General features: G+C 47.0%; 2 protein-coding genes and 1 long non-coding RNA gene across 4 annotated transcripts in view; all 3 read right to left on the bottom strand.

Annotated features, from left to right (window-relative positions):
• Nucleotides 1-6,571: 6,571 nt before the first annotated feature.
• AKAP5 (A-kinase anchoring protein 5) lies at nt 6,572-11,106 on the bottom strand. Its single transcript, XM_051769845.1, has 2 exons — nt 11,088-11,106; nt 6,572-10,861 (listed from the first exon to the last, which is right to left on the bottom strand). The coding sequence occupies exons 1-2, from the start codon at nt 11,104-11,106 to the stop codon at nt 8,955-8,957; spliced, it is 1,926 nt and encodes a 641-aa protein (XP_051625805.1). The 3' UTR covers nt 6,572-8,954.
• A 76-nt stretch (nt 11,107-11,182) lies between these two features.
• LOC127461831 (uncharacterized) lies at nt 11,183-12,726 on the bottom strand. The gene is made up of 2 exons (XR_007900209.1): nt 12,656-12,726; nt 11,183-11,453 (listed from the first exon to the last, which is right to left on the bottom strand). It is a non-coding gene; the product is annotated as an uncharacterized LOC127461831 (long non-coding RNA).
• Nucleotides 12,727-15,777: 3,051 nt separating this feature from the next.
• The window catches only part of MTHFD1 (methylenetetrahydrofolate dehydrogenase, cyclohydrolase and formyltetrahydrofolate synthetase 1), a 41,688-nt gene continuing 33,105 nt past the window's right edge, over nt 15,778-24,360 (bottom strand). For both annotated transcript variants that reach the window (XM_051769868.1, XM_051769867.1), the window contains exons 22-28: nt 24,310-24,351; nt 23,199-23,299; nt 22,106-22,283; nt 21,761-21,868; nt 20,909-21,061; nt 16,893-17,001; nt 15,778-16,717 (exon numbers count right to left, since the gene is read on the bottom strand). In XM_051769868.1, the coding sequence (XP_051625828.1) occupies nt 16,912-17,001; nt 20,909-21,061; nt 21,761-21,868; nt 22,106-22,283; nt 23,199-23,299; nt 24,310-24,351 (672 nt within the window). In that variant the 3' untranslated portion in view covers nt 15,778-16,717; nt 16,893-16,911. The remainder of the gene's footprint in view (nt 16,718-16,892; nt 17,002-20,908; nt 21,062-21,760; nt 21,869-22,105; nt 22,284-23,198; nt 23,300-24,309; nt 24,352-24,360) is intronic.

Raw genomic sequence — 24,360 nt, 5'->3', positions numbered from 1 at the left:
GGGGCATGGTCAGGACTGTTTTGTTCACTTCTTGCCCATTAAAAAGGGAGCTTTAATAAAAACTATGGTCTTGTGTAGAGGAGCCAAGTGTCTCTCAGCCGTACTTGCCGTGTATATGCTGTGGCAGTGACTCCGTGCTGCTGACTGCAAACACACCAGCAAAGCCAAAATCACACCAAAACCTGGGCTGTGTTCATGTGTGTGTCCTGTATGTCTTTGAAACATTACAAAAGATTATTTTTTGTCACCTTCACACCCCCTTTTAGGGTATACTTTGGTTAAACTTTGTGGTGCTGAACATCTGTGACATCAAACATCTGCCAAAGGCATTTTTTGCATCGTTTGCAATACAAGAAATGCCTTTTCAGCAGTTTTCTACTGCAAACATTAAAGCACTGTTATAATTAAAGCAGCAGAAAAAGCTGGAGACAGAAGTCGTCAGCTCTGAGTTATGTTAACATGAAAATATCATTCTCTCCAAGTCTTATGAATAGAAAATAATTTTACAGGGCAGTTACATTTGCTAAGCAAGGGCAGCAGCTGCTCCTGGATACATCATGAGAAGTTTTATTACTGTAATGTGGAAGGCACTTGAATTACTGAGTGCTTAACCTTTATGCTGGTGCATTCTTGGAAATCAGCCCAACTTGCACGACTGGGTTTGGCAAATACTAATTTCTTGTAGCGTTTTGTTGCTTTTTTTTTTCATAAAACCCTAAAACAAATTGTCACAGTGTTCAGAATATCTGGATATCTGTAATTGGTTGATAGATACACATGGGCTTAGGCAAAGAAAGACCCAGGGTGAGAATACTTTAAAGCTGGAAGTCTCAAAATTCCAGGGGATCCCTGGACGTCTGTCCTGTGCTGTGAAGGGGTCCCATCATCAGGGGTATTGAGCTGATGAACCACATTCATTGAAGTGCTTGTGGGCTCTGCAGCTCATGCTTTATGTAAAGATGGGAAGATTGGGGTTCAGATCCCTGCCAAAGCCCCTGAGCATGAGAAGACTCCTCATTGAGCTCAAATTAACCTCTGAAATGCCAATAAGTGCTGCAGGGGCTGTCATCATGTATCTGGGTGCTGGTCTGGAAGCTGGCTCAACCACCAGAGAGCATGACAGGTAATTTGAAATATTTTGAATTATTTTTAGTACTCTGATGGTGAACAGAGTGCAACAGGGGCCAGGTTTCTTGGGCTGCTTAGGGTGCAGTAAAGTGTGTGGACAAAAGTTTATCCCCTTTGCAGCATGGGGTGTGGTTACTTTACTGAGAAACTTGCTTTTCCCTACCTGCTATGGTGGCTGGAGATGTGGTTTTTAGTAGCACTTGTGCAACAAAAGCATTAGGTTGAACTTTTCCTGAATTGCTGGTGTCAGAGGAGCGAGACTTCTGTGCCTATTACTTGTGTACAAGTTGTGCTTAAAAGGTAACTCGTCCCCTCCAGCATTCACCTGCAAATGCTTGGATTTTACCTCTTCCACCTTGAATTTTTGGTCATCTGAGGCAGAGTGACACTGGCATTTCCCTGCTGCTGCTTGGAGGTGATGCTGATGCCTGGGCCATGTTCATCCCAACTCCATGCAGGATAAAAAAATCCTTCAGCTCCTTTTACCTCCTGCACAGACTGTGGGTAAAACACGTGTCTCCTGCCATCTGGCTGCAGCAGCCCTTCAGGCAGGCTCTTCACTCACATGTTGTCTGTCAAATCACTGCAGAGTCGGGTGAAGGTAGCATGCAGCGGGTGTGGAAGGGCTGGCATGCTCTCTGTGGGTGCAGCGCCCCTTGCCAGAGGGGTTTGGGATGTTTGTGCACACTGAGGAGGTGGAACAGGGAAAGGAAATTTGCTGTTGGGATGTAAACCTGAAGCAGCGAGCACTGCAGTTAAAAATAAGACTATGAAGTACTGCTATTGTGAGCTTTCATTTTCATTACTCTTTAGTGTAATGCTGATACTGAACAGTTTTCTACTATTTTGGAGGCAGAAAGTATTAATTCTGTGTAAGTGACACCTTCAGAAGCGCAGTGAAAAGTGACCTCAGCATGTGCAATTCAGCATCATTGAATGGGACCATGGGCTGTCAGTGGCCAAGGCAGGAGGTTTCCTCTTGGCTTGTCAAAGGCCTCCCACGGCAATCTGCCAACAACAGGTTGTGCCATATCACTGCCACGATCTTCAGATTCCCCGTTTAATAAAACTCAGCCTTTCCTTTTCCCCTCTTGTCCAGGGTTGCCAAAAAGGGCTGCAACTGAGCAGGCTTCACAGCACTGGGAAAATATATTCTGAGCAATTAGAAATCGGGAGGAAAAAGGTAATGAGGATGGATGTGCCCTAAATTATATGCCAGTTAAATATTTACAACCAGAGCTGTGTCAGGACTGAGTTCCCTAAGATGCAATCGCAGCACCTACAGGATTTGCATGTTTCATTAGGACACAGTAATGACACAACTTCAAAAGAGCCTACCAGAGGAAATGTTTCCACTAACTATTCCAAACCAGAGGCTGCACCCTCTGAACAAAGGCGCAGCAAAGCTCTACGACCTTCTCTGCTGCATTAGGCTGAGTTTCACCTCAGCTGAGATGCCCGTGGGAAGCCTTGTGGGGTTCCAGGCAGCACAGCAGCCCATGGCTGGGTGTACCTCCCGGGATGCATAGGGCAATGCAGCAACCAGGCAATGTTTAGTCCACGTGAATCCTCCTGTTATTGGGACAAACAGCATAAGAAAACACTGTATAAAGGTCTCTGTCCCTCCTGGTGCTGGATTTGCAACCCACCATTTTCGGGATGTAGGCACCAGGACAGGGAAACCAGGGCCACGAGGCATCGGGGGTGATGGATGTAGGAGAAGAACCCCCTGGCAGGCAGGACCGTGGTGTCAGCCACCAAGACAGGGATCCAGCGGTGGGCGTGCAGCCTCGCCAGGCTCCGGCCGAGAGCGCCGGGGGCGGAGGCTGATGCTGATGCTGATGCTCAGCGTCACCCCCGTCCCCGCAGCCACCCCGGGAGGGACCCGCTCCGGCTGCGGTCGCCCCCGCCGCCCCGCAGCACCGCCGGAGCCAGCAGAGCAGGCACCCAGGCCTGTCATTAGGGCCGAGCATCCCCTGCCAGCCTGTTTTTACCTCCGCGGTGCGGTCGTGAGGCTCTGACTCAGCGCCCTAATGAGCGGGGTGCAGCTGTGCGTTCCTGTTGTGCCTGTTGCACACCCCCCCAGCCCGCTGCCTCCCGCCCGCGGCCTCACGGCTGCTCCACACGCTCCAGGGGAGGTGCGGGACGAGAAGCTTCCAGCGCCTCGGCCTTCCCCGCCTTGCTCCAGCTAGCAAATGGAATGCAAATTCACCTACGGGCTGTCTGGGCTGCGCCAGGGCCCGACGCCTTCGTGCAGCAGCAGTCTGGGAGCATTTGGCAGGCAGAGAGCGAGCGGCTGAGGCTGCCGGCAGCAGCGAGGGGATGCGCTGCTCCTCCTTCCCTGTGGGGATGCTCAGGAGCTCCGTAGGAGTCGGAGTACTTGCGCTTCCCACCCAGCTGCCATCTCCCCAGTCTCCCGTCACGCGGAGCTGTCACAGCACCGAGCCTTGACGCATCGGCTCCTCAGCCTCGTGTCTTCGCTGAAATGGCAAATGGAGAGGGCGAATGTGACACGAGCGGCTGGGGTTCGAGCACGGAGGTGACATCCCTCTCCAGATTTAAATTTTCTCTCGGGGACAGCGGCAAAGTGGCGCTCAGTGTGTCCATGCACAGAGTGTCCCATGCTGGGACTTAGCGCGGGAAAGGCACCACCTGAAAGGACACCGATATCTGCAGAAGGGACCCAGCTGGGGCACCCACCTTAGTGGGGGGATGTCACCTCCTCCAGATTAAAGAGGTTTGGAAGACTGATCTCTGAGAGGTCTAACAGGGTGACTGCCAGCCAGATACTTTCATCTTGGCAATCTGAATTGCAAAATGTGTTATCCTAACGTCTCCCTCCCTTTTGTAATCAGCCTGTTTGTCAGTTTTTATATAAAAAACCCCTATTTTAAAATGCTGGATTTGGGTATTTTTGCTGAAACCCACTTTTCAGCTAAAAGGACTTTGACCCCACAGCAGCATCCCATAATTTGGCAAGGAAGAACTGCACTCTTCGCAATTTTCTGCAAAAAGAAAGACACATGAAAGCTGTGCCTCCTAAAAAATGTTAACCTATATTGTTGCTTAAATAACTGTGTAAAAAATAACATCCTCTGACTGATTTGTGGGTTTTTTTAAAATCACATTTAATGTTAAGATTTTATCTGTTTGCAAATGGAAATATTTCATTATTTTAATACCACGCAACAAGAGCTAACAAGAACCATTTCTCTGGGAAATAAAACTGCAGAGGTAAAATCATATTAAAGCAATTATTTAAATCAATCTGTTTTCAAGGAGCACTTCGTCATTTTGAGTTACTCATGTTGAAAGCTTCTAGCTGTAAGACAGGCAGTATTAGGGCTTCATTGCCCTAACACATGAGTCTGTCAGCAGGGTCTGGCTTCCATTCATCCATCCATCCATCCATCCATCCATCCATCCATCCATCCATCCATCCATCCATCCATCCCAAGTGCTGACCAGGATTTCTGTGTATTTCATGAGTTTACTCAATTTCTTACATACATTTGTGGAAAAAAAAAAACACCAAAAAACAAACCAACAAAACCCCCCAAAACCAAACCAAAAAACAACACCAACAACAAAACCTACAACTGGATTTTCATTTATACATAAGGACACATATGAGAATGTCCATCATTTATGCAGGGATTGCATCCTGGATTCAAACACAAGATTCCTGGCTATGGGAGAGTCGGTCCTTTGAAGCGTTACGGAGCTGCCGTGACCTCCAGCAGCTGGAGATCCAGCCCTGTGCATTTCTAATGCACTTTGGGTGTCCCAGGGCAGGAAAGAAAACACAGTATTTGTTTGTGCCATCATTGTCTACCAGCAATTTCCACAAGGAACCTTTCAGTGGATACACTTGCTTTCTTCTGGGCTCAGTGTTGACATAACAGAAAAGCTTTTTATCCCCCTGGAAGCCTTTCTGGGCAAGAGTTATACTATTTAAACACTCTTTTCTTTGCTGCTAATATAAAAAAGCTGTGGGAGATGAAAACATTCAAAATGACACAGCCAAAGCAGGGATAGAGAACTTGTTGAATATACAGCCAAATTGTCCCTGCTGTGAGGAGAGCGCTGGAAACATCTGGGACAAAAGCAGCAGCACAGTCTGTGGCATGAGCAGAAGAACAACTTCCATAATTCAGAGAGCAGCAAGCAATGAATTTCTTGTATTGATAAGGAGCCAGACAGCTCAAAAGCAATCCGAATGGGGCTATAAAAATGATTGGATATCAGGAAAAGTTTCGTCCCTGAGAGGATTGCCAAGCATTGGAACAGGCTGCCCAGGGAAGTGGTGGAGTCACCATCCCTGAAGGTATTTAAAAGACACGTGGATGTGGGACTTGAGGACATGGCAGCCTTGGCAGTACTGGGTTAACAGTGGGACTTGGGGATCTTAGAGGTCATTTCCAACCTAAATGATTCTATGATTTTGTGTTTATTCCAGTTTATTTCAGCTGTTGGCAAAGAACACAGTCTTAAATCCAGGCCACCCTTTGGCGCTCTGGCACAACCACACAGCCACATCTTCACAGGTTTCCTGGCCCAGTACTCCTTTACAATAGTAAATTTATCATTCCTTCTCCAAAGGAATAAATGTTTTATTCATGTTCTACTCCCTAATCACAAGGAAGGAGTAGGGAGTCTTAATTAAGTCATTAGTGGCTGTTATGAGCCTATATTTTGTTCTGTAAACCTGAAAGAATAAATAGTATTAATACTATTAAATATGTATTACCTCTTTCCCCCATATTTTCTGAATGCTGTAGTGTCTAAAGAAATTACATGGAAGATGTTATGCAAAAAAAATAAATTAGGATGTGTGGTCCATTTGAGCCATCACAGAACATGTTGACGCACTAAACTCGCTGCCCCCCCTCCCGAGGTCCTGTCCCTATAATAGACCCCATCAGCACCAAACTGTGCATCTGGGAACAGCAGTCTCAAGCCTTGGGAGCAGGAATCATGAACCAGTGGCTCACAGAGAAAACCAAATCACCTGTGTGGGATCAGCAAGAGCTGTGCCATTTCATGGGCAGTGGGGTTTGACCCCTGTGAGTCTGCAGAGCCTCAAACATTTTCCTCTGGCCCTACAGGGCATCTAACAGGGAATTTACCCATGGGACAGCAGGATGGCTTTTCTTAGCTGCTAGAGATTTGTGATCCCTCACAAATTCCTTATAGCAGTCCCTGGGCAGCCAGGGCTCTGCAGTAGAAATGATTAGCCAGCAACCAGAGGGAAAGGTTGCAGAAAGAGCAGAGAAAGAGCAAGCCTCCAAAGAATTTGTGTCTGCCACCAACTTTAGGATTTCTTTCTGCTCACTGTACGGCTTCCAGAAAAAGCTGGACACAATAGGGCACCAGTGTGAGTTAATCCCTTCCCATATAAAATCTCTCCATAGCTGCCCACTCAATCACAAGGCAAGAAAACAACAGGTACATTCAGCTTTAATGAAATAATCATCAGTTCTATGTACACCTATAACAGAGAGAAAACCAGCTACAGAGAGGATGCAAACACAACCCTGGGCACAGAGTAACAGCCTCAGGGCAGGGCTGGACCAAAGCATTTCTGCCATTCTCCTCCTCTTTTGAAGACGTGTTTCGCCTAAAAGGCAATACTGAAATAACACGAAATCCTCCCAAAACCGCTTAGTGGGCTGACAGAAGATGACAGACTGGCCCCACGGGGTCTTTTCCTGTTTATTTACTAGAACTTGGACATCCTCCTCCACAGCCAACCCCAGCAGGGCCGCACAGCAGCCCTTTGCTTGGCACCGACCTACCACAGTGCCCAGAATAATTCCATAAGCAACCCCCAATATCAGTATGGCTCTTCTTGGGTGCTGCAGCAGCTCCAAAGCTACATCTAAAAGTCCTTTAAAAGTCCCTTTCAAAACTATGGCGAAATACCTGGAAGGACCAGTATGAAGTACAAAGCCATTAAAATTGTACACACTGAATTATCGATATCTGATAACTTAATAAATAAATACACAGAAAAAGAAGACACTTTTTTTTTTTTTTAACGTCCTCTGATTTTCTTAAGTCTTACTTGCACAGAAATGAGCCGTGGCTCTCGCTGCTCACAGTCCTCTCGTAACAACAGAGATGCTTTATCAAGGTTTAAAATGTGGTTGTGCACCAGGTACTAGGGACATGTACAGCCCTTGTATTTTAGCAGGAATCCAAATCCTACGCTGGGAAGGGAAATCTCAGCGCACCGCCCATGGTCAGTGAGCAAGTGCCAGGCGTGGCTGCTATTTCTGTATCGGCTGAGAAATACGCAGGAGACTTTTCTCAGAGGAACACACTGCCTTGCCCACAGCTGGACATAAATCCCAGCCATGCAGACACAATCCCAAATTATTAAAAGGCCCCTTTCTCTCGGAGGGCTTATAGTGGGAGGCAGTGCTCACACACACACGCCATGCCAGTGCAAACCCTCTCGGAGCAGGGCAGTTCATGGGTTTTGATGGCAGTGGGCTTGTCCAGGCATTTTCCAGCCATGTCCTCAGGCCCTCCATGTCTAGATTTTTTCCCTGAGGACTTCGGTAATATCGCTCCAGCATTTCACTGCATGTTTCAGGGCGAGCTACATGGCGTGCCAGAGCCGGCCGGAGCCCGGTGGCAGCGAGCCGGGCATAATGCACGTTTCCCAAGGGATGCCTGGGCTGGGATGAAGGCAGGCGGGCTTTGTGGCGAGCGGGGAGCGGTGCAGGATGGCTGCCGCCAGCACCCAGGGACGCCAGCAGCGCCCAGACCAAATCAAAGCAATTCCAGTGCTGGCAGAACATTGCAGCTACCCAAACTATGCTGACTGCTAACACGCATGCAGCTCACTGCTATTTATATCACATGCCATATATATAAAAAAATATGCTACATCTGAGGACAGCTTCACCACGACACCAGGATTGGGAGGGAGGACGGCCAGGGAGGGGAGAGGAAAGAGGCTGCCTGCAGCAGGCACTGCTCCCGCCCAGCCCACGCCGGTGATGCTGCAGGGGGTTTTTTGCCCGTTGAGCTTAATGGTGCAAGAACAGGCCCCCCTGGAAGCGCTGTCGCTTTCCTGGCATCTGTGCAGCCCGGGGTCAGCAAGGCGAGCGGCTGATGCTGTGCTTTAACATGTCTGGAGATGCACAGGCTGCTCGTGGCAGGGGGAGAGGCCGAATGAAGAACACAGAACACTGCTCGCTGCAAACCTGCGGCTTCACACGATGTGACGGCAACGGTGACCGCGGCTTCTGGCGCCTGCAGGTAGCAAATGCCTACAGTTCACAACACTAAACACTGGCCTGAGCCCTTCTGACAGTGATGTCTTCATGTTAACACTGCAGTTGCTTTGCTCTCCCTCATCTCCAACACACCCCAGGCAAACCTCCAGCTGTTCCAGCCTGCCCCCGAATCCTGCCCAGCAGCAGGTCGGGCACTCGCTGCCTCTCAGGACCTTTCTTTAAACGCATGATATATACAGATCTACAGCATGAACAGTGGGGGAACCTGGCATGGGTGGTGGCAGAAATGCAGCCTTGACATAAATATGCCAATAAATGAAAATACAGTCACTGTAACACCTTCATTTTTTGCAGCTGCAGTCAATGGTGTTATCTGAGGCCCCAGGGGACACAGTGTATGTAGCAGGGTCTGCCCACATCCCAGGAGCCATTTCACATAGACACACAACTGAATGGGCATGCAGAATTAACTACACCTTGGCCCTGGGAGCCCTCTGAGCTCTCCACACACACCCCCAGGCCAAATGGAGCTTTAAATCACTCCCTCTGCTCTTCCTCTTGGGGGCAAAGCTGCCATCACAGAAAGCTGTTGTGTTTATTCTGTTCCAGGGCCATTTCATTGACCAGCTGCTCTATGGATGACTGAATGGCCGCCTTCACGAGGGAAGAGGCAGTTTCTATGAGGAGCAATTCGTACTGCTCCCCAGTTCTGTGCCCCTGGTCACCCAGACCTTTGTCCTCTGCCTGGGGACCGCCACCAGCCTCAGGGCCCTCTTTTTTACCAACATCAGCATTCCGGTTGGATTTTTTATTCCCTTTTTGCTTATTTTGGTGCAGAACTGGGGACGGCTCGTAGGCCTGGTCAGAGTCGGTGTTGTCAGAGTCCTCAGCTTCAGTGATGGTGATGACGATGCCGATGCCAGTGCCTATGTTTGCCTCTGATGTCACCTGATGGCTGGAGCATTCCTGCACACTCGCTCCATTGTCTCTGGATGCTGACTCGCTGAACTCTGATACAGTCTCCTCAGCTTTGCACTCCTTGGGAAGATTTATGCTCTTCTCTGATTCATCCCCTTCAGGCAGCTCTGTGCAGATATTGGGGATTTCCTGCAGACCGGTGGTTTCAGGGGCACTGTTGGGTTGATCCTTGGAAACAGGTGCTTTGGGAGCTTCCCTGCTCTCCACATCATCTGTGGTTTGGGGTAGGCTCCCTTCCTGTAGTTTGTCCTGGGCTATTTCATTAACTGTCCCTGAATCAGTGATCTCCAACTGAACGGTGCTCTCTGTACGTTCCTCCGTGTCAGGTGTGGGCTCTGTCAAGGGCTCACTCTTCTCAACAGAGTTGTCACTTTCCTTTGCTGTATCCTGGTCCTCTTTCACTGTATCCTGGTCCTCCTTCACTGCAGCCTGGTCTTCCTTCTCTGTAGCATGGTCCTCCTTCACTGCAGCCTGGTCCTCTTTCACTATATCCTTGTCCTCTTTCACTGTATCCTGATCCTTCTTCACTGCATCCTGATCCTCCTTCACTGCAGCCTGATCTTTCTTCACTGCAGCCTGGTCCTCCTTCACTGCAGCCTGGTCCTCTTTCACTGCAGCCTGGTCCTCCTGCACTTCAGCCTGGTCCTCCTTCACTTCAGCCTGGTCCTCTTTCACTGCAGCCTCATCCTCTTTCACTTCAGCCTGGTCTTCCTTCACTGCAGCCTGGTCTTCCTTCACTGCAGCCTGGTCCTCCTTCGCTTCAGCCCGGTTCTCCTTCACTTCAGCCTCATCCACTTTCACTGCAGCCTGGTCCTCCTTCACTGTAACCTGGTCCTCTTTCACTGCAGCCTGGCCCTCCTCTGCAGAGACTGGGCTGAAGGATTCAGATTTGTCCGTCGGGGCCAAATTCTCTGGCTCTTCACTGGCTTTGTTCAAAACACCCACCACTTCGTTTGCTTGAACACTGCCCTCCGACTCCTCCACTGCTTCCGAGGGGCTGGGTTTTTTCTTGCTTCTGGAGAACCGCACACAGGGCATCTTCACCCCAGAGCTCTCCCGTTTCTTCGGGAGGTCTTGTGCACAGCTCTCCTCAGCATCCACCTCCAGCTGCACTTGGGAATCAGAGGGCACCTTCTTCCGTGAGGCGGATTTCTGCCTTCTCCGAGGCCTCGCGAGGTTTTTGATGGCTGCCCAGGCTCCTTTGGAGGACTGTGATGGACTGGAAACTTTTGCCTCCCCTTGGTCGCCACTGACACACTGGCTTTTCTCCTCTGAGGCTCCTTCACACGCATCCTTCACAGTCAGCCCCTTCTTACAGGGCTTCTTCCGCTTCTTAAAACAGAGCATGGAGGGTTTTTCTGCTTGTTCCTCTGGCGGGGAGCACGTTGCCCCTGTGCTGGGAGTCTCTACCTCCTTTGGGTTCTCCATTTGAATTTCCTTAGCTGCCCTCACCACATTCACTCCTCCTTTGTCTGCGTTGTAGTAGCGATTTTCTTGATCGATGCCTCAGACACCAGAACTGCAGAGATGCTCAAAGTGCATTTTTTCCTCAAATAGTTTTCCAAATAATGTTAGTTGCTTTGTAACGAGTGGATGTGGCAGTGAAAAGAAGTTCTGCTGGAGCAATCGCATCTGCTTTATAACTCCCACTTTGTCTTATTACTCACTTGATCACCTCTCCAAGGAATCCTGGGCAGACGTGGTGTTGAACAGGCTTCTCCTTGGCTTTGCTGGCCACAGTCACTCTCATCTCCGGAATAAAGCCACTCCAAGTTGTGCTTGGTCTAACAGCAGCGACTATATAATGGCCAGTCTGACATACTTTCTTTTTACCCCCAAAGGATGACAAATCAAGCCAAGAGTTAACAATTTTTATTCACCCCACGGACCTGGAAAGAACTTGTACTTTGTGAGCTCTTTGCGATTCTGCATTGCACAAGGGAGCTTGATTGAAGCACCAGTGGAACCAGTGGCTGTTTTCTGCCCCCCAGTGACAAGGTCAGATGCTGCGCTGCCTTGGCTTTGCTTTCTGCTTCAGTTCCCCTCAGAGGTTACATGAAGTTTGCTGTGAAGCGTGACCGAGGCTTCATCTTTTACCTGGAACACAACAAACAAATGATAAGACCTGTAGAGCAATTAAAAAAAAAAATATTGAAAACTTTTTTTTCTCTAAATATTTCATTTTGGGAGGCAGACTGAATGCACTATAGCAGTTTATTTCTACTAATTAGCATCAATATCCGAAGACAAAATTAGGCCACAAGATGTCAACCCAGCGATGTTCCACCACAGAAAGTACTACTTTGCTATTTTATGTGGTAAAAGGGGACTTTTTTTATATAACTTCCCATATTATGGTGAATACATATTACACATGCACACACATATATATATTTTTCCTATGGTTTGCTAAATCTTTTCCCCACTGCTCCATATGCACTGATAGTTCCAGCTAGGGAAATTACACCCTGAGACAGCAGATATTTTTATCTTTAATGCACCATATGACAATATGCAAAAACAGAGAATACAAAAAGGAGGCTTGTGGAATACAAAAGCCAAATCACATGGCAAGAAGGGAGCTTATTTATACTACGTGCATGCCTTCCATAGCAACCTCAATTAACACCGTGTGTGCTCATCAAAGGGGTGATGTTGTAAGATGTGTGTCACCCCTGAAAAAAAAAGAAAAAGAAAAAAGGGAAAAAAATAAAAAAAAAAGAAAAAGGAAAAAAACCCGCTGCCTCGAAACATCATCAAAACGTTTTGGGATGGAAAGATGCAAAAATATGTTACCGCAAACAACTTCTGCAGGATGGGCTCGGGGGCTCCGGGCAGGGCTTTTCACGGCATTCTGCACTCTGCTTTTCAGGAGCAGGGTGATTTAAGGGAGGCTCCGGGGCGCGCTTCCCCCGCAGCACATTTGGGGTTTTACAATTATTATAATTATTATTACTATTATTTTAATTATAATATTTTAAGGGAGAACGAGCGGAGCTGCCAGAGCCGTGCGAGCGCGCACCCGCAGCTCCCGGTGCCCCGAGCGCAGCCCGGCTCCGCCGCCCCCGCGCCCGGGAAGTTTTGGGGGCGTTCGCGGGTGCGGAGCAGGAGCCGCCCGGCACCGCCGCTCCCCCGCCCTGGGCAAGGGGAACCCTCAAAGCCGGACCCCTCCGAAGGGATGGGCACGGGGGGGGCTCCCTGGGCAGCGCCCGCAGCGGCGGCCCGGGAACCCCACGCGTGTCGCCGCCCCCGCGGGTCCCCCCGAGGCGGTGCCGCCCCCGCGCCCCCCGCGCCCTCACCTGCATCCCGGCCCATCCCGGCCCATCCCGGCTCCGCTCCGCGCGGCTGCGCTGCCGCCGCCGCCGCCTCCGCCGCAGCCGCGCCCCCCGGGCCGGCGGGGAGGGCGCTGCCGGCAGCCCCCCGCCCCTCACCGCCAGCCCCCCGCCCCTCACCGCCAGCCCCCGGCCCGCCCCCCGCCCCGGCTCCGCCGGCACCTGCTCGCAGCCTCCTTCCTCCTATGGGAGAGCATCTCCCCCTGTTCGCTGATCAGCATCCCTTCCTTGTGAGCGTCCCTCCCTGTAGCGGGATAGCACCGCTCTTCTGGCGGGCGGCATCCTTCCCTTCTGGAAAGGCAGCATCCCTCTCCCGCTGGCAGAGTAACCTTTCGTCCCCTCCCAGGCTGCGCACAGCGGCAGCAGACACGAAAACCACGAATACAACTCGCGGCAAAGGTCTTCCTAGGAATCGAGCTGTGGTTTGTAGATCCCAATGCACGGGAAGGGAGACGGGTGTACACCACGCAGGGAGGAGGGACCACTGGCGTTTGCCTGGCGGTGTGGGAAGGAGGGCAGGGGGTCTTGCTCTTGGCAGCTGTTTTTCGGGTCCCACCTGAAACCCACACAGCTTTTAGCACACATTGCTGGGGGTGCTGCAGGAGCTACACCTTCAGAGGTGGAGGTAAGGGCAGCCAGCTCTTGGCTTTAAACTACTCCCTGCCCAGAATACCAGAGGAAGTGCCTCTTTCATATAAGCTTTTTTTCTGTCCAAAGCAGCTGAGATCTGACTTTAAAAAAATCATGTCTCCAGCTGTTATGATTGATGGGAGAGCCTCTGGAGAAAGGACTACCAAGTGCAGCTGATGAACTACAGGAAACTATAGTTGAGATGCCTGAACGTCCCCATTCATCTCCACGGGGAGCTGACTGACGCCCACAGAGGTTTTGCAGACATTAACTGCTTCACAGCGTGTTTGCACATAAGCAACTGGGCAAAGCAGCACTTTGAACCTGCAAGTGGCTTCCAGTGTAGGCCAGGCTTAGAAAAATACACACGGCCTCCCCCCTCTTTGGCTTCTTCACAGGGAAAAAAGGCACAAAATGGGTTCGATGGGCTGAAATGTCAGCCAGGAGGGCAGAAAAGTGCATTAAGCATCATGAGGAATTGCCTTTTTAAAAGCTCCCCTGTGAGATGTGTTTGCTTGCATTCACTCAGGATAATAAACTTCATTTGGAAACGGCTTCTCCCCCGGCGTGGGTGGTGGGTTCTAATTACAATCCACTTCTGCATTAAAGCCAAACAAGGCCCCTCAGCGTGAGGAGCTTTTCCCTCCTTGCAGTCGGAGGCAGGAGGGAGGGGAGGATGCAGCAGGAAGGAGGGTGGATAATGTGAGGATGGGGAATGTGTGCACTGCCTCAGGGGTGGCGTGATGGAGGCAAGCTCCCATCAACTCCATTTTGGGAACACTTCACAGGGAATTCAATTATTCCTGATGCTCCAGGGGCAGATGGTGACACCACAGGATGTGGTCCAAGGGAAATAAATAAAAGGGTCTGCGGCAAGCCTGGGATCTGGTCAGAAAAAGTTCCTGACCCAGCTGGAGCCAGTTTTCTTTCTGGGCCTACAAGTGCTGGTGACGTGCAACAAGCCAACCAAGCAACAATCTCCCCTTTTGCCCCTTGCACTACTCCAGAAAATAAATCTGTGTTACTTCTTACATGACGTGATGCAGGACTCTCATTACAGCACAGCTCGGGGGACGGATGGTCATAACACCAACTAAGGGCTCTGGGCCCACAAATAGTCCACAGAGAACAAATTCATACATAATTAGTTTTTTCTCTAGGCAACAGGAGGAGAAGACAACCTTCCAGTATTTAGTTAGAAAAAATTAAGTGTCCTCTGTGTCCTATTTGAAAGGACAAGACCTAGCTGGCATGCTTAGCTGCAAAGGAGAGAGTTAAAAAACCAACCTATTTATGTATCATCTCTGCAAGACCAAGACCTGGGAGAGGAGAGATCACATCCCAAGGGATTGAAAGTGCAGGTTAGAAAACATTCCCCTCTGGAAACGCTCAGGGCGATTTTTTCGTCCCCGGGGCTATTTTTTGGCCCTCATGCCTTGTTGCCACCAGTCCTGCTGTGCGTAGCCAACCCTCAAACAGCTCCTGCCTGATCCGGGGCTGTGCCTCACTGCAGGAGGTGGACTAGCAACCTCTTGAACCATCTCTCTCAAGCACATGGCTGTGATCTCATGCTAAACTAAAATGAGGCTAATCTTCGCATAAATTTGCACTTATCCCATCTTTCATAAGCATAAAATGAAGGTGGAACACAGAGCACTTGCAGAAAAGCAGTGTAGCAGGGAAGATTAAATGTAGGAACTGACAGCAGACTTGGCAGCATCCACTCTGGCAACCTGCTTGGAAGGGAAGGCTCGGCCGAGAGGAGCTGCAGGTGAAGAGGCCCCGTCACCCAGGCAGGGGGCTGGGGCAGCCATGGGGGAACAACCCTTCCAACCCCCTGCAAGGGCCCCGAGTGTGCTCTGCAGACCTGGCTGCCAATAAATCCTCAGCTGAACACTATCAAAAGGAAGATTTTAGAAGGCTGTGAATGCATCTCAAATGCTGTTACGACTATTTAAACTGTTCTGTCTGCCTGTGTCACAACCAGGTAACTTTTGTATAATTATTCTCTCCTCCTGAATAACTGAAGAGATATAATCTCTCTCTCCATACACACACACACACACACACAATATCTGTGTACTACAGATGCTCCCCTGCATTGGTGCACACCTACATCCTGATCCTCCCAAGTTCTCACCAAAATCAGAATGTTTTTAGATTCAGTTCTGATACAAGCAGATGGGCCTAACAAGTTTTAATTCAGATATTCTGCAGTCAGCTGCAAGTACATCAAATTCACCGAATAATTCAGGTAGTTTATTTCCTACAGATGACATACATCATCTAGGGAAGGAAACCAGATTAAATGCACACACACCCCCTGGTGCATTGCAGGCAACTTATTACTGCAATAATCACTCCTACTTGTCAATACAAGGATTGCTGCTTCTGTGCAGTTAATCACAGAAATAAGTTCTAATTCAGTAATCTCAATGCATACATTAAAACCCCAAAAGTTGAAGTATTTGCCAGTTTATTCGTATTAGTTTAAAAAAATCAGTAGCAACACTACCTTCATGTTACAAAATGATTTTTGGCCTGTGGACAAAACCTGCTACCACTCACTTGATCACTATTTGCGTTGTCTCTCTTCACCAAAAAGGTACCTTTGGAAAAAAGGCTTGTCAGTGGTGTAACTGCACTTATTGTTGAGTATAAAATGAGGCAAAAGACACAGTTGGTACAGCCACGGTCATGGGCCAGAGATCCAGTCCCTTCACCTCTGATATCCAGGTTTCATTCCATTAGCAGTAAAATACAGTAGTCACAGCTGGGCTTTCTAACAGGGAGATCTGACGTGGCTCAGGTGCCTGCAGGAATGATTCATAGCAGAAGGCAGGGCAAGCACTTCTGGAGAGAGATGAGGAGCGAAGGGGATTCCTCCCTGCTCCCTCTTTGAAACGACACTGGCGCAGTTTCAGAGCACAGCGGTTTCCCCCTCAGTGCGAGAAGTGGAACAGAGAACTCAGGATGGCAAACGGGAAACGGCAGTGTACGAGGCTTTCAAAGATAATATATTCTACAAAACCCCTATGGTTAAGACAATTAAGTCCCAAGACTGTTTCAAAGAGCTCCAGCTTTAGGATTTTTAATTATTAAAATCATGTCACTGAATCAAAAGAGGTCACTAAACCCAAGCTTCTGTATTCTGCTTCAGCTACAATTTAGAAGCGGGAGGTCTGTAGAGGAAGTGTTGTTTATATGCTCAGTGTGGACTAGCTTGGAATGCAGCAGTACAAAAATTATTACAGATTAAAAGTTAGTGGTTGATTCTTCAGCACTCCTCCTTCCAGTCAGTTCTTTCACTACATTCTCAGTCATATCTTGTTCTGACTTAAAAAAAAAAATCAGGGCACAAGTTCCATTTACATGATTCATCAGGTGTTCTTCTGGGAGCTAAAAACAAAAATAAATTTAATTACTATTATATACTACTGCAGGCAACTTTCAGGCTGAATTATAATCAAATGCCATTTGGAGACATATGGCATAATATGGGATTGGCTTAACTCCATTATCTCAAGATGAGAAATAAAGCCCAAATATTGAAAGCCTTCAAGAAGGCACCTACCTTTGGTTAATTATTCCTTTCAGAAGAGCCCATTTACTCCTCCTGACACTGGGTCCAAGTCTATATCATAGAAACAGGGTCTTGTAGGAAGTCCTGGCATAGTGCTCATCTGGACAAGAAGAGAGAGAATGTTAAAATGGCAGCAGTATCATTTTGTGCCCAAGATACTGAAGACTATGATGGCAACAGCCTTGCACATGAACAGACCAGCAGGATGCTGGTCATGAACCCTTTTGAAGCACACTGTGAGAACCAGGAACTCCTGGATAAGTAGATAGATCTGAGGTTTTTCCTTTTTATGATGAGGATTCAGTTTGGTTTCTGCAGCTGCCAGTGACTGAGCCCAAGATTTGGCTAAGTGCTTTGATAATCAGCTGACCAGGTCACTGTTAGAGGAGCGTTCATGGACTTCGCTGTGGTGAGATAATTACTTGTGGCAGTTTTCTGGGTACCAAAGTGAGGATACATGTTTGAATACAACTTTGCCGACTGTAAAGTCTGACTTGATTACAACTCTTAAAGAGTCTAGAACTAGAAGTGTTAAATAATTAGGAATAATTACTGTTGAGAGTTGAATCACTTTGGGGTTTGTTTTGTTTTTTGTAAACTGGGATAAAGCTTAGGAAGAGATGAAGATTGGAACATTTTCAGGAGGGCTGTGCAGTGGCAGAGCTCACAGAGCAGCTGCCAGCACTAGGCCTGCCTCAGGCCAGCCCTCTTCGCTTGTCCCACTGCCGAGCACCCAGTTTCAGGGATGCAGAATGCAAGGCTGGCAGGAACTACACTTGGCCTGATTCATTCATGCAGCTGAGAACATTTCCCCTTCCCTAACTCAGCATTTAGCCCAGCAGCACACACAGGCTAGACATGGATGCTCTACAAAAGTGGACAACTTGTGCCCATGTTTGGTAGTTTGTGTCAGTGGTCATTAATTGCTGTAATAAAAAAGAGAGACCTTGAAAGGTCTCATTTTCTATCTGCATCACCCAGCCTCAGCTTTCACAGTCAGTATTGTTATGCCTGTCTCCATTAGATTAAAGATCTCTTTGGCAACCTGGTATTTTCTCCCTGAGCAAGTATTTTGCACGCTAATCAAATTACCTCCCCATCTTCCTTTTGATCTTAAGCTAAGCAGCAAAGGAGGCAAAGCTCTGCTGGTGAGGCTTTTTCTGCTGTTCTCAAAACTGTCTGGGGAGCTTTTGGAGTTCCAGCCCATTTTCCTAAGCTGTTGACAAGTGCTAACTCCAGTCCCACAGGTCCAGCACCACTGCAGGTCTTTCACGGCTTATGCAGAGGCAAAACTCACTTCAGGTCTCCTCTTTCTAATGAATTCTAGGGCTGCACCTGCTTTTTGTCAGAGCTACTGCCTTCCCAGATAGAGACTAGGGGGGCCACGGAGAGGACCCTCAGTCCTCACTTTTGTGCTTAGCTGTATGAATATTTTGCCCTCAAGAACCTCTCAGGAAGGTGTTAAGAGGTTCAAAGTGCCCGGAGGGGTTTTCCTGTTCTCACCTGCCAGTATCTGGTCATGCAGAGCAAGAAATTTCCTATTTATTTATGTATCACTGAAGAGTCACGGAGCTTTGCAGTTCTCCACCTCCAGATTCAGAGGGCCACAGCATGAGCTGAGAGAGTGACATTCAACAGAGTAGGAGGTGCTGTAGATGTGCCTGACTTTGCCATTTCTTGCACTTTCTATTTTGAAATGAACAGTCAATTTTTCCTCCTTTCTTTTCATCCACAGTGGCTACTCTGCTTACTTAAAGGCAGTCTGTTTAAACCCCAGATTTTCATGCAGTACAGAGTAATTTCCATCCAGGCTACTAATTTTCTGTACAAGTATCTACAATGCTTAATGCACTCAGTTATTTTCAAAGCTGAACTAATGAACTTCTCCTCCATTATCCTCATCCCCTTTAATACCACATGTGCTCAAAAAGAATTCACACTATTTACTTACATGAAAAATTAGCCCACATGACTATCATCAAACCCCTTGCAAGACTGCAAATAAAACTAATACCAACTAAACATGTATTATTTATTGTTCTTGTGTAACTTACAAAAAAATTTTAGAAACTAAAAAAATAGTTGAATAGAGGATTTGACTTCAATTCAGCAGCAGCTCCAGAAAAAAAGCCCAACAAATCTGAGTCCAATGATTTCTTTTATTTTCACTTCAAATCTAGATAACCTTTGAAATTATATTTACTTTAAAATCTCAAAGTATTTCTTTGAAGGACAATAGTTTCAACTCTGAGCCAGAAAGGGAAAAACCAAAAACTCAGAACCTGAGAAAAAAATAAAATGTGACATCCTTTGTGATGACTTCGGATAACAAGAGTATGCACACACTGGGGATTAATTTCACCTCATATTTACCTCAAAAGCTTCTGCACAGAGCTACATATTTGTTGCATTTTCAGCTCTCAGTTTAATGGCTGCTGCCAAAAATTTACTCTGAGGCTAACACATCCCCTGCTGAATGGGTTTAAAATAGTGATCTGACTCAAAATGCTCTGGATTGCTTCTCGAGAGGACATCCATTCCCTGGGTTTGTAGACACCACAGAAGAGGGATCATATTCCTAACCAGAAGACCTACCATTAACTCTAGCAGAATTAACACCACGATTTACCACATAGCCAAGAAAACATTAGGAAGCTGGGAAAGGAGCAGAAAGGAAAAAGTCCAACTCCATAGAAACTAAAGACATCAGAAAAAGAGCCAAAATGTTGTCTAAAAACATCTCTCTCATGTAGCTCATTAATGCAGTCTACCCTTTCCTTCTCCAATGCTTATGCAATAAATAATAAAAATAAATTATTGTTTGGATTAAATCTTGGCTTGCAAAAAATGCCATTTATAACAGCAAAAGGCATGTTATCTTTCATTCTATCCCAAAACACACATTAGTCTTTAGAATATGGATGAGCCAGACTTCCATCAGGATGAGGTTATTGTATTTATGTTGGGTAACCTGGAAACCCTTACCTACCATTATTAAGGAATTAAAAGAAAAGGTACCCAATATTTGGCTCTAGCAAGCATTTGAAGGAAGAGCGGCTCCAACTCTTAAATCAGCAAATTTCATCATCTGAGTCATGCACCCCTAATGCTTTTGAAAGTCTATTATAATAAATATGTTGCCATTAGGACTTCAGAAGAAGCTTCAGGCCCAAAAAACAACAAAAAGGCAGAGCTGCTTGCTCCAACTGCCTCATCCCCTAAAATACTCTCATTAGTTACTTAACATCTGCCAGAACAGATTCCCCAGGTAAGATTTCCAGCAGATCCTTTCATCCTAATGGTTTTTGTCTATGGATGCAAACCTGAACTTGAGTTCATTTTGCAGGTGGCTCCTCTTTCTGCTGTATCAAAGCTGTTCCAGGATCCTGTTTCCATTGTTGCTACTGTCTCCCCTCTCAGCTGACATTATGCCAATCACGTCAAAGAACAGAAACTAAAAACTCAAGGGCACAGTGAAATGAATTGTTGGAATTCATGCTGAACAGCAAACAGATGGTCAGCAAAACCATGAGAACCAAATGGGAGGAGAGCCTGATAAACGATTAATAGCACAGGTCAGCTTCTCTTTGGAGGTGTCTCATCCAAAGTTGTTTGTTTTGAAGGCTTTGGAGGAGTTGCCTTCTTCTACCCTGATCCACAGGTGCACACAGAGCTCACCTGCAGTACTGCAAAGTGCTTTCATCAAGAATGCAAAGTCCAGTGGCAATCAGGTGGGCCAAGGATTTTTCCCATGCCCTCTGCCAGAGGCTGTTCCTAGAATTCACTAACTACAGAGTTCATTCTCTTCTCAAAATATCCGAAGAGAGAGATGTGGGACCTGAGGGATACACCAGGGGAAAAAACTTAAGGCATCTAATACACTGGACTGCTAAAACACCAACTATAAGTGAAAAGGACTCTCCTAATTTAAGATACTTAAGAGTAACTGATTACTGGACTCAAGTTTTTTCCCCTCACCCCAGCTGAGGGTTCACCCAGTCACATACCGTTCCCACCAGTGGATACAGGAATCCTGCTCCAACACTGGCCCGAACGTCTCGGATCGGCAGAACAAAACCTGTAGGAGCTCCTTTTTGTTCAGGGTCATGAGACAACGATAAGTGAGTTTTAGCCATGCAGATTGGCAGGTTTCCAAATCCCTGGGAAAAGAGAGAGAAAAGAAGAGAAATTAGTGTGAAAAAACCAGTAACTTCTCCTGTACCCAAATGTAATTGCTCTGTTCTGCCATTCTCTGCAGACATCAGACATTTTATCAGGACATTTCACTCCTCACCAACTGCTTCACCCACAGCCTGTCAGATCCACTGACCATTCTGCATTCCCATTCCTTCTCTGTCAAAGTCTGTGTCCCCCACTAAGTACTAAAGAAAGAACCACTATGGTCCCCAGCATATCCAGTGAGGAAAACACTATAGAAGTGTTAGATATACAACCTCAATAGCAAACATACTTTCTACTCTCTTCCCAAAACATTAAACAGCTCAGAGTTAAGGTTTTGTTCAGCTGAGGTCAGTTAATTAGAAATGTTTGGTCAATATAATTGCAGGTCATGAGGAAGTGGCAATTACATTCCTATGGGGTTTTGATAGACTTGTAAAGGAACATACAAGAAGCATGAAAGCAAGAAACTATACAAGGCAGTAGTAAATGAACTGCAAAAGCAAGATTATTTGAACACCCTGTAACCAGCAAATGGCCAGTTCATACACTGTCTTCTCTTCACAGACCTTCAACAATGCAGAAGCAGGTAAAACCACAAGGATGTCATGCTAGAGAAGAATAAAAGCAACATAGCAACCAGAAAGCACCACTGCTATCAGATGATGTGGAAAACTCACTTGCTTAGTGTAGATGGTGACTTTCTCCTGTGCTTCTGGAAGTAGCTCAATGTCTCTTGCCCCGTAGACCTGCTGGGCAATAAGCCTGATCTTATCTACAACAGGGAGCTAGGATAAAAAAAAAATACAGGCAAGTCAGTGTGGCCAAACTACAAAGACCTGCAGCATCACAGCAGCTTCATACCCCTTATATGTGTTGTGCAGTGCCCAACTGCAGACGTCAGACTTTATCCCACTTGCTGTAGAACAGAGCTATACAGTAATTTGAGGGTTTTCACAGGTTTCAATATTTCACTGGTTCGTCAACACAACAAGAACTAACTCTGTAACACTGCAAGTTCCTACCTCCAGGTTATAGAGGAACCTGAAGTTGCTGAGTGCCTGGGATGCTCTCTGAACAGCTCGGGCCAGTGCCAGCGCTCCTTTCCCTCCCTCTGCCCAGTGAGTGCACTCCACAGCATCGAATGCTCCTGCCTCCTTCGCCTTCTGTACTACAAGGGCCACTTCAGCCTTTGTATCCGTCCTGGAAGGAGAAAAATCTGCATGTTTGTACCAGAATGCACACACGGTAAATTAACTGTTCCTGACAAGATCCAAAACCTGTCCAAAGAAATCACAGAACCCTGCCATCAGGCAGCTGCTCATGGGCTGTCCATCACAGTCTTCTCTACCTTGGTGAAGGAGGCTTACTCCATGGAGGAACACACAGCAACAAGTAGCTCTGGAACTCCATGCAGAGATCCATGACTTCTGACAGAGCAGCATTCCAGACCTTCTGCCATTTCTGTTCTGCTTTCCAGTTTTCACAAGCAAACTCAAAAAGGTGTTAGTACTGCAGATTTAGAGATGCTCAGGTGTGCTGTATCATGGGCACACAACAAGCTAAAAGCCAACATTCCTCCAGATTGGGCAATATGCATTTACTTCATGTGAAGAACCTTAGCTGGCTACTCCCCTTCAGCTGGCATCAGCTTTAGCATCCTAGCTCAAAGGCCTTCTGCTCTTGTAAAATAACCACACAGAGGTTCTATTTCCTGTGCAGTTCAACGTGCAGAGCCCAAAATGCTCCTTAGCAGGGCACAATTATTCCACACAGCCAATCACTGAACACAGTGTGGTCAACAACACAGGCACCTCACCAGCTATTATGAGCTTAGATTCCACAGTCACAGGCACATCTATCCATAATAATTTGGCCAGTCAGGGTGTAAGTGATGGCAGATACTAGCCATAAAATCCTAGGCTAATTCAAAGTAAAGGAATACATTTGAAATGACTAAGCAGAGCTCCTCCCCCACTTATTCAGTATCTTCCAACAATGCAAGATGCTGCAAACAATACATCAACAGAACTGAAAACAGGAGTTTGTGCTAAACATAACATACAAAATGCCACAATTTTATACCCATGCCTCACTTCCAAGTCCCAGCTCACTTACTTGAAAGCATTGACAGCCACAACTACAGGGACACCAAACAGCCGTGCATTTTGGATTTGCTTGTTTAGATTACTGCAGCCATTTGCCAACAGCTGAAGGTTCTGTAAAGAAGACAGCAAGCAGGAAGTCTGTTTTATCAGGGGCAGTGGAACTTTTATTCGAAATCCACTACATCCACGGCTAATGGTAAAAATGTCAAAATAGGAATGAAACCACAAAGGCAAGTACCCAGTGGTGCTTTCTGAACAGTCCAGACCACTGCATGCTCCTGATAGAGACAGGAAAAAGAATTACTACTTCTAATAATCACTGGTTTCAGCTGTCAAGCCAAGGTAAGAGAAACCATTTTTTGTTATTCTTAGTAAGTTAATACCTGTTCCCATTAACTCCCCACAGTAAAGCCTCAGTCTCCTCTCTGACACATTCCTCTTTATGTATTAAATATCACCAGCAGTGAATTTCATTACACCCTTTTGAAGTCTGTGGCAACAGCTTTCAGTTTACATGTATTTACATTTTGCAGCATCAGAGACTATTCCTGGAAATTCAGACATTTCATCCCTTCCTATGCAAAGAATAATCCATGCAGAACCTCCACCAGTAAAAAAGCTGCAGCAATGTAAAGAGAGCCAGACCAATTATCCAAGTGTACACAACCATTAAAGCACAAAGACAGAAGGTGAGACTTTAGTTCACTTTCCTCTCTTGCTTGCAAAGGTGGGGGGGATAAAACCGAAAACTACAGAGCATAATTAGAGAGGTACTCTGAATATTTTCAGACAGTGTTTCAGCCAAGCAATTGCTCCATATTGAGAAGGCTGGGGACACAGAGTAGATATTACTATGAAAAATGGAGCACACAGACAATTGCATGAGTTAAGGAGAAACAAAAAGGCTCTGAGCACTGGCTAGATCAAGTATAATAAACATTTGAAAGAGCAGAGCCAAAGTAACATCATTAAAAAAAACCCATAACATTACAGCTTGTATGAGGAAGCATTTCCATGGCAGCTAAAGAAAGGACACACTAGTAACCCAGGCATGCACTGCATGACATCTGGATGTCATGACCACAATTAGCTGGTCAACTGTCACAACACCTTGAGATTACCTCTTCTGTGTATTCCTTCGGTAAAGGTACCCCAGCAGTGACCTGGGGAAA

The sequence above is a fragment of the Manacus candei genome, unplaced genomic scaffold (assembly GCF_025592945.1).
Source record: "Manacus candei isolate 608988 ecotype Guabito, Panama unplaced genomic scaffold, ASM2559294v1 h1tg000113l, whole genome shotgun sequence".
Lineage (NCBI taxonomy): Eukaryota > Metazoa > Chordata > Aves > Passeriformes > Pipridae > Manacus > Manacus candei.
The sequence above is the reverse complement of the archived record's forward strand: the minus strand, read 5'-3'. Positions and strand labels throughout refer to the sequence as shown.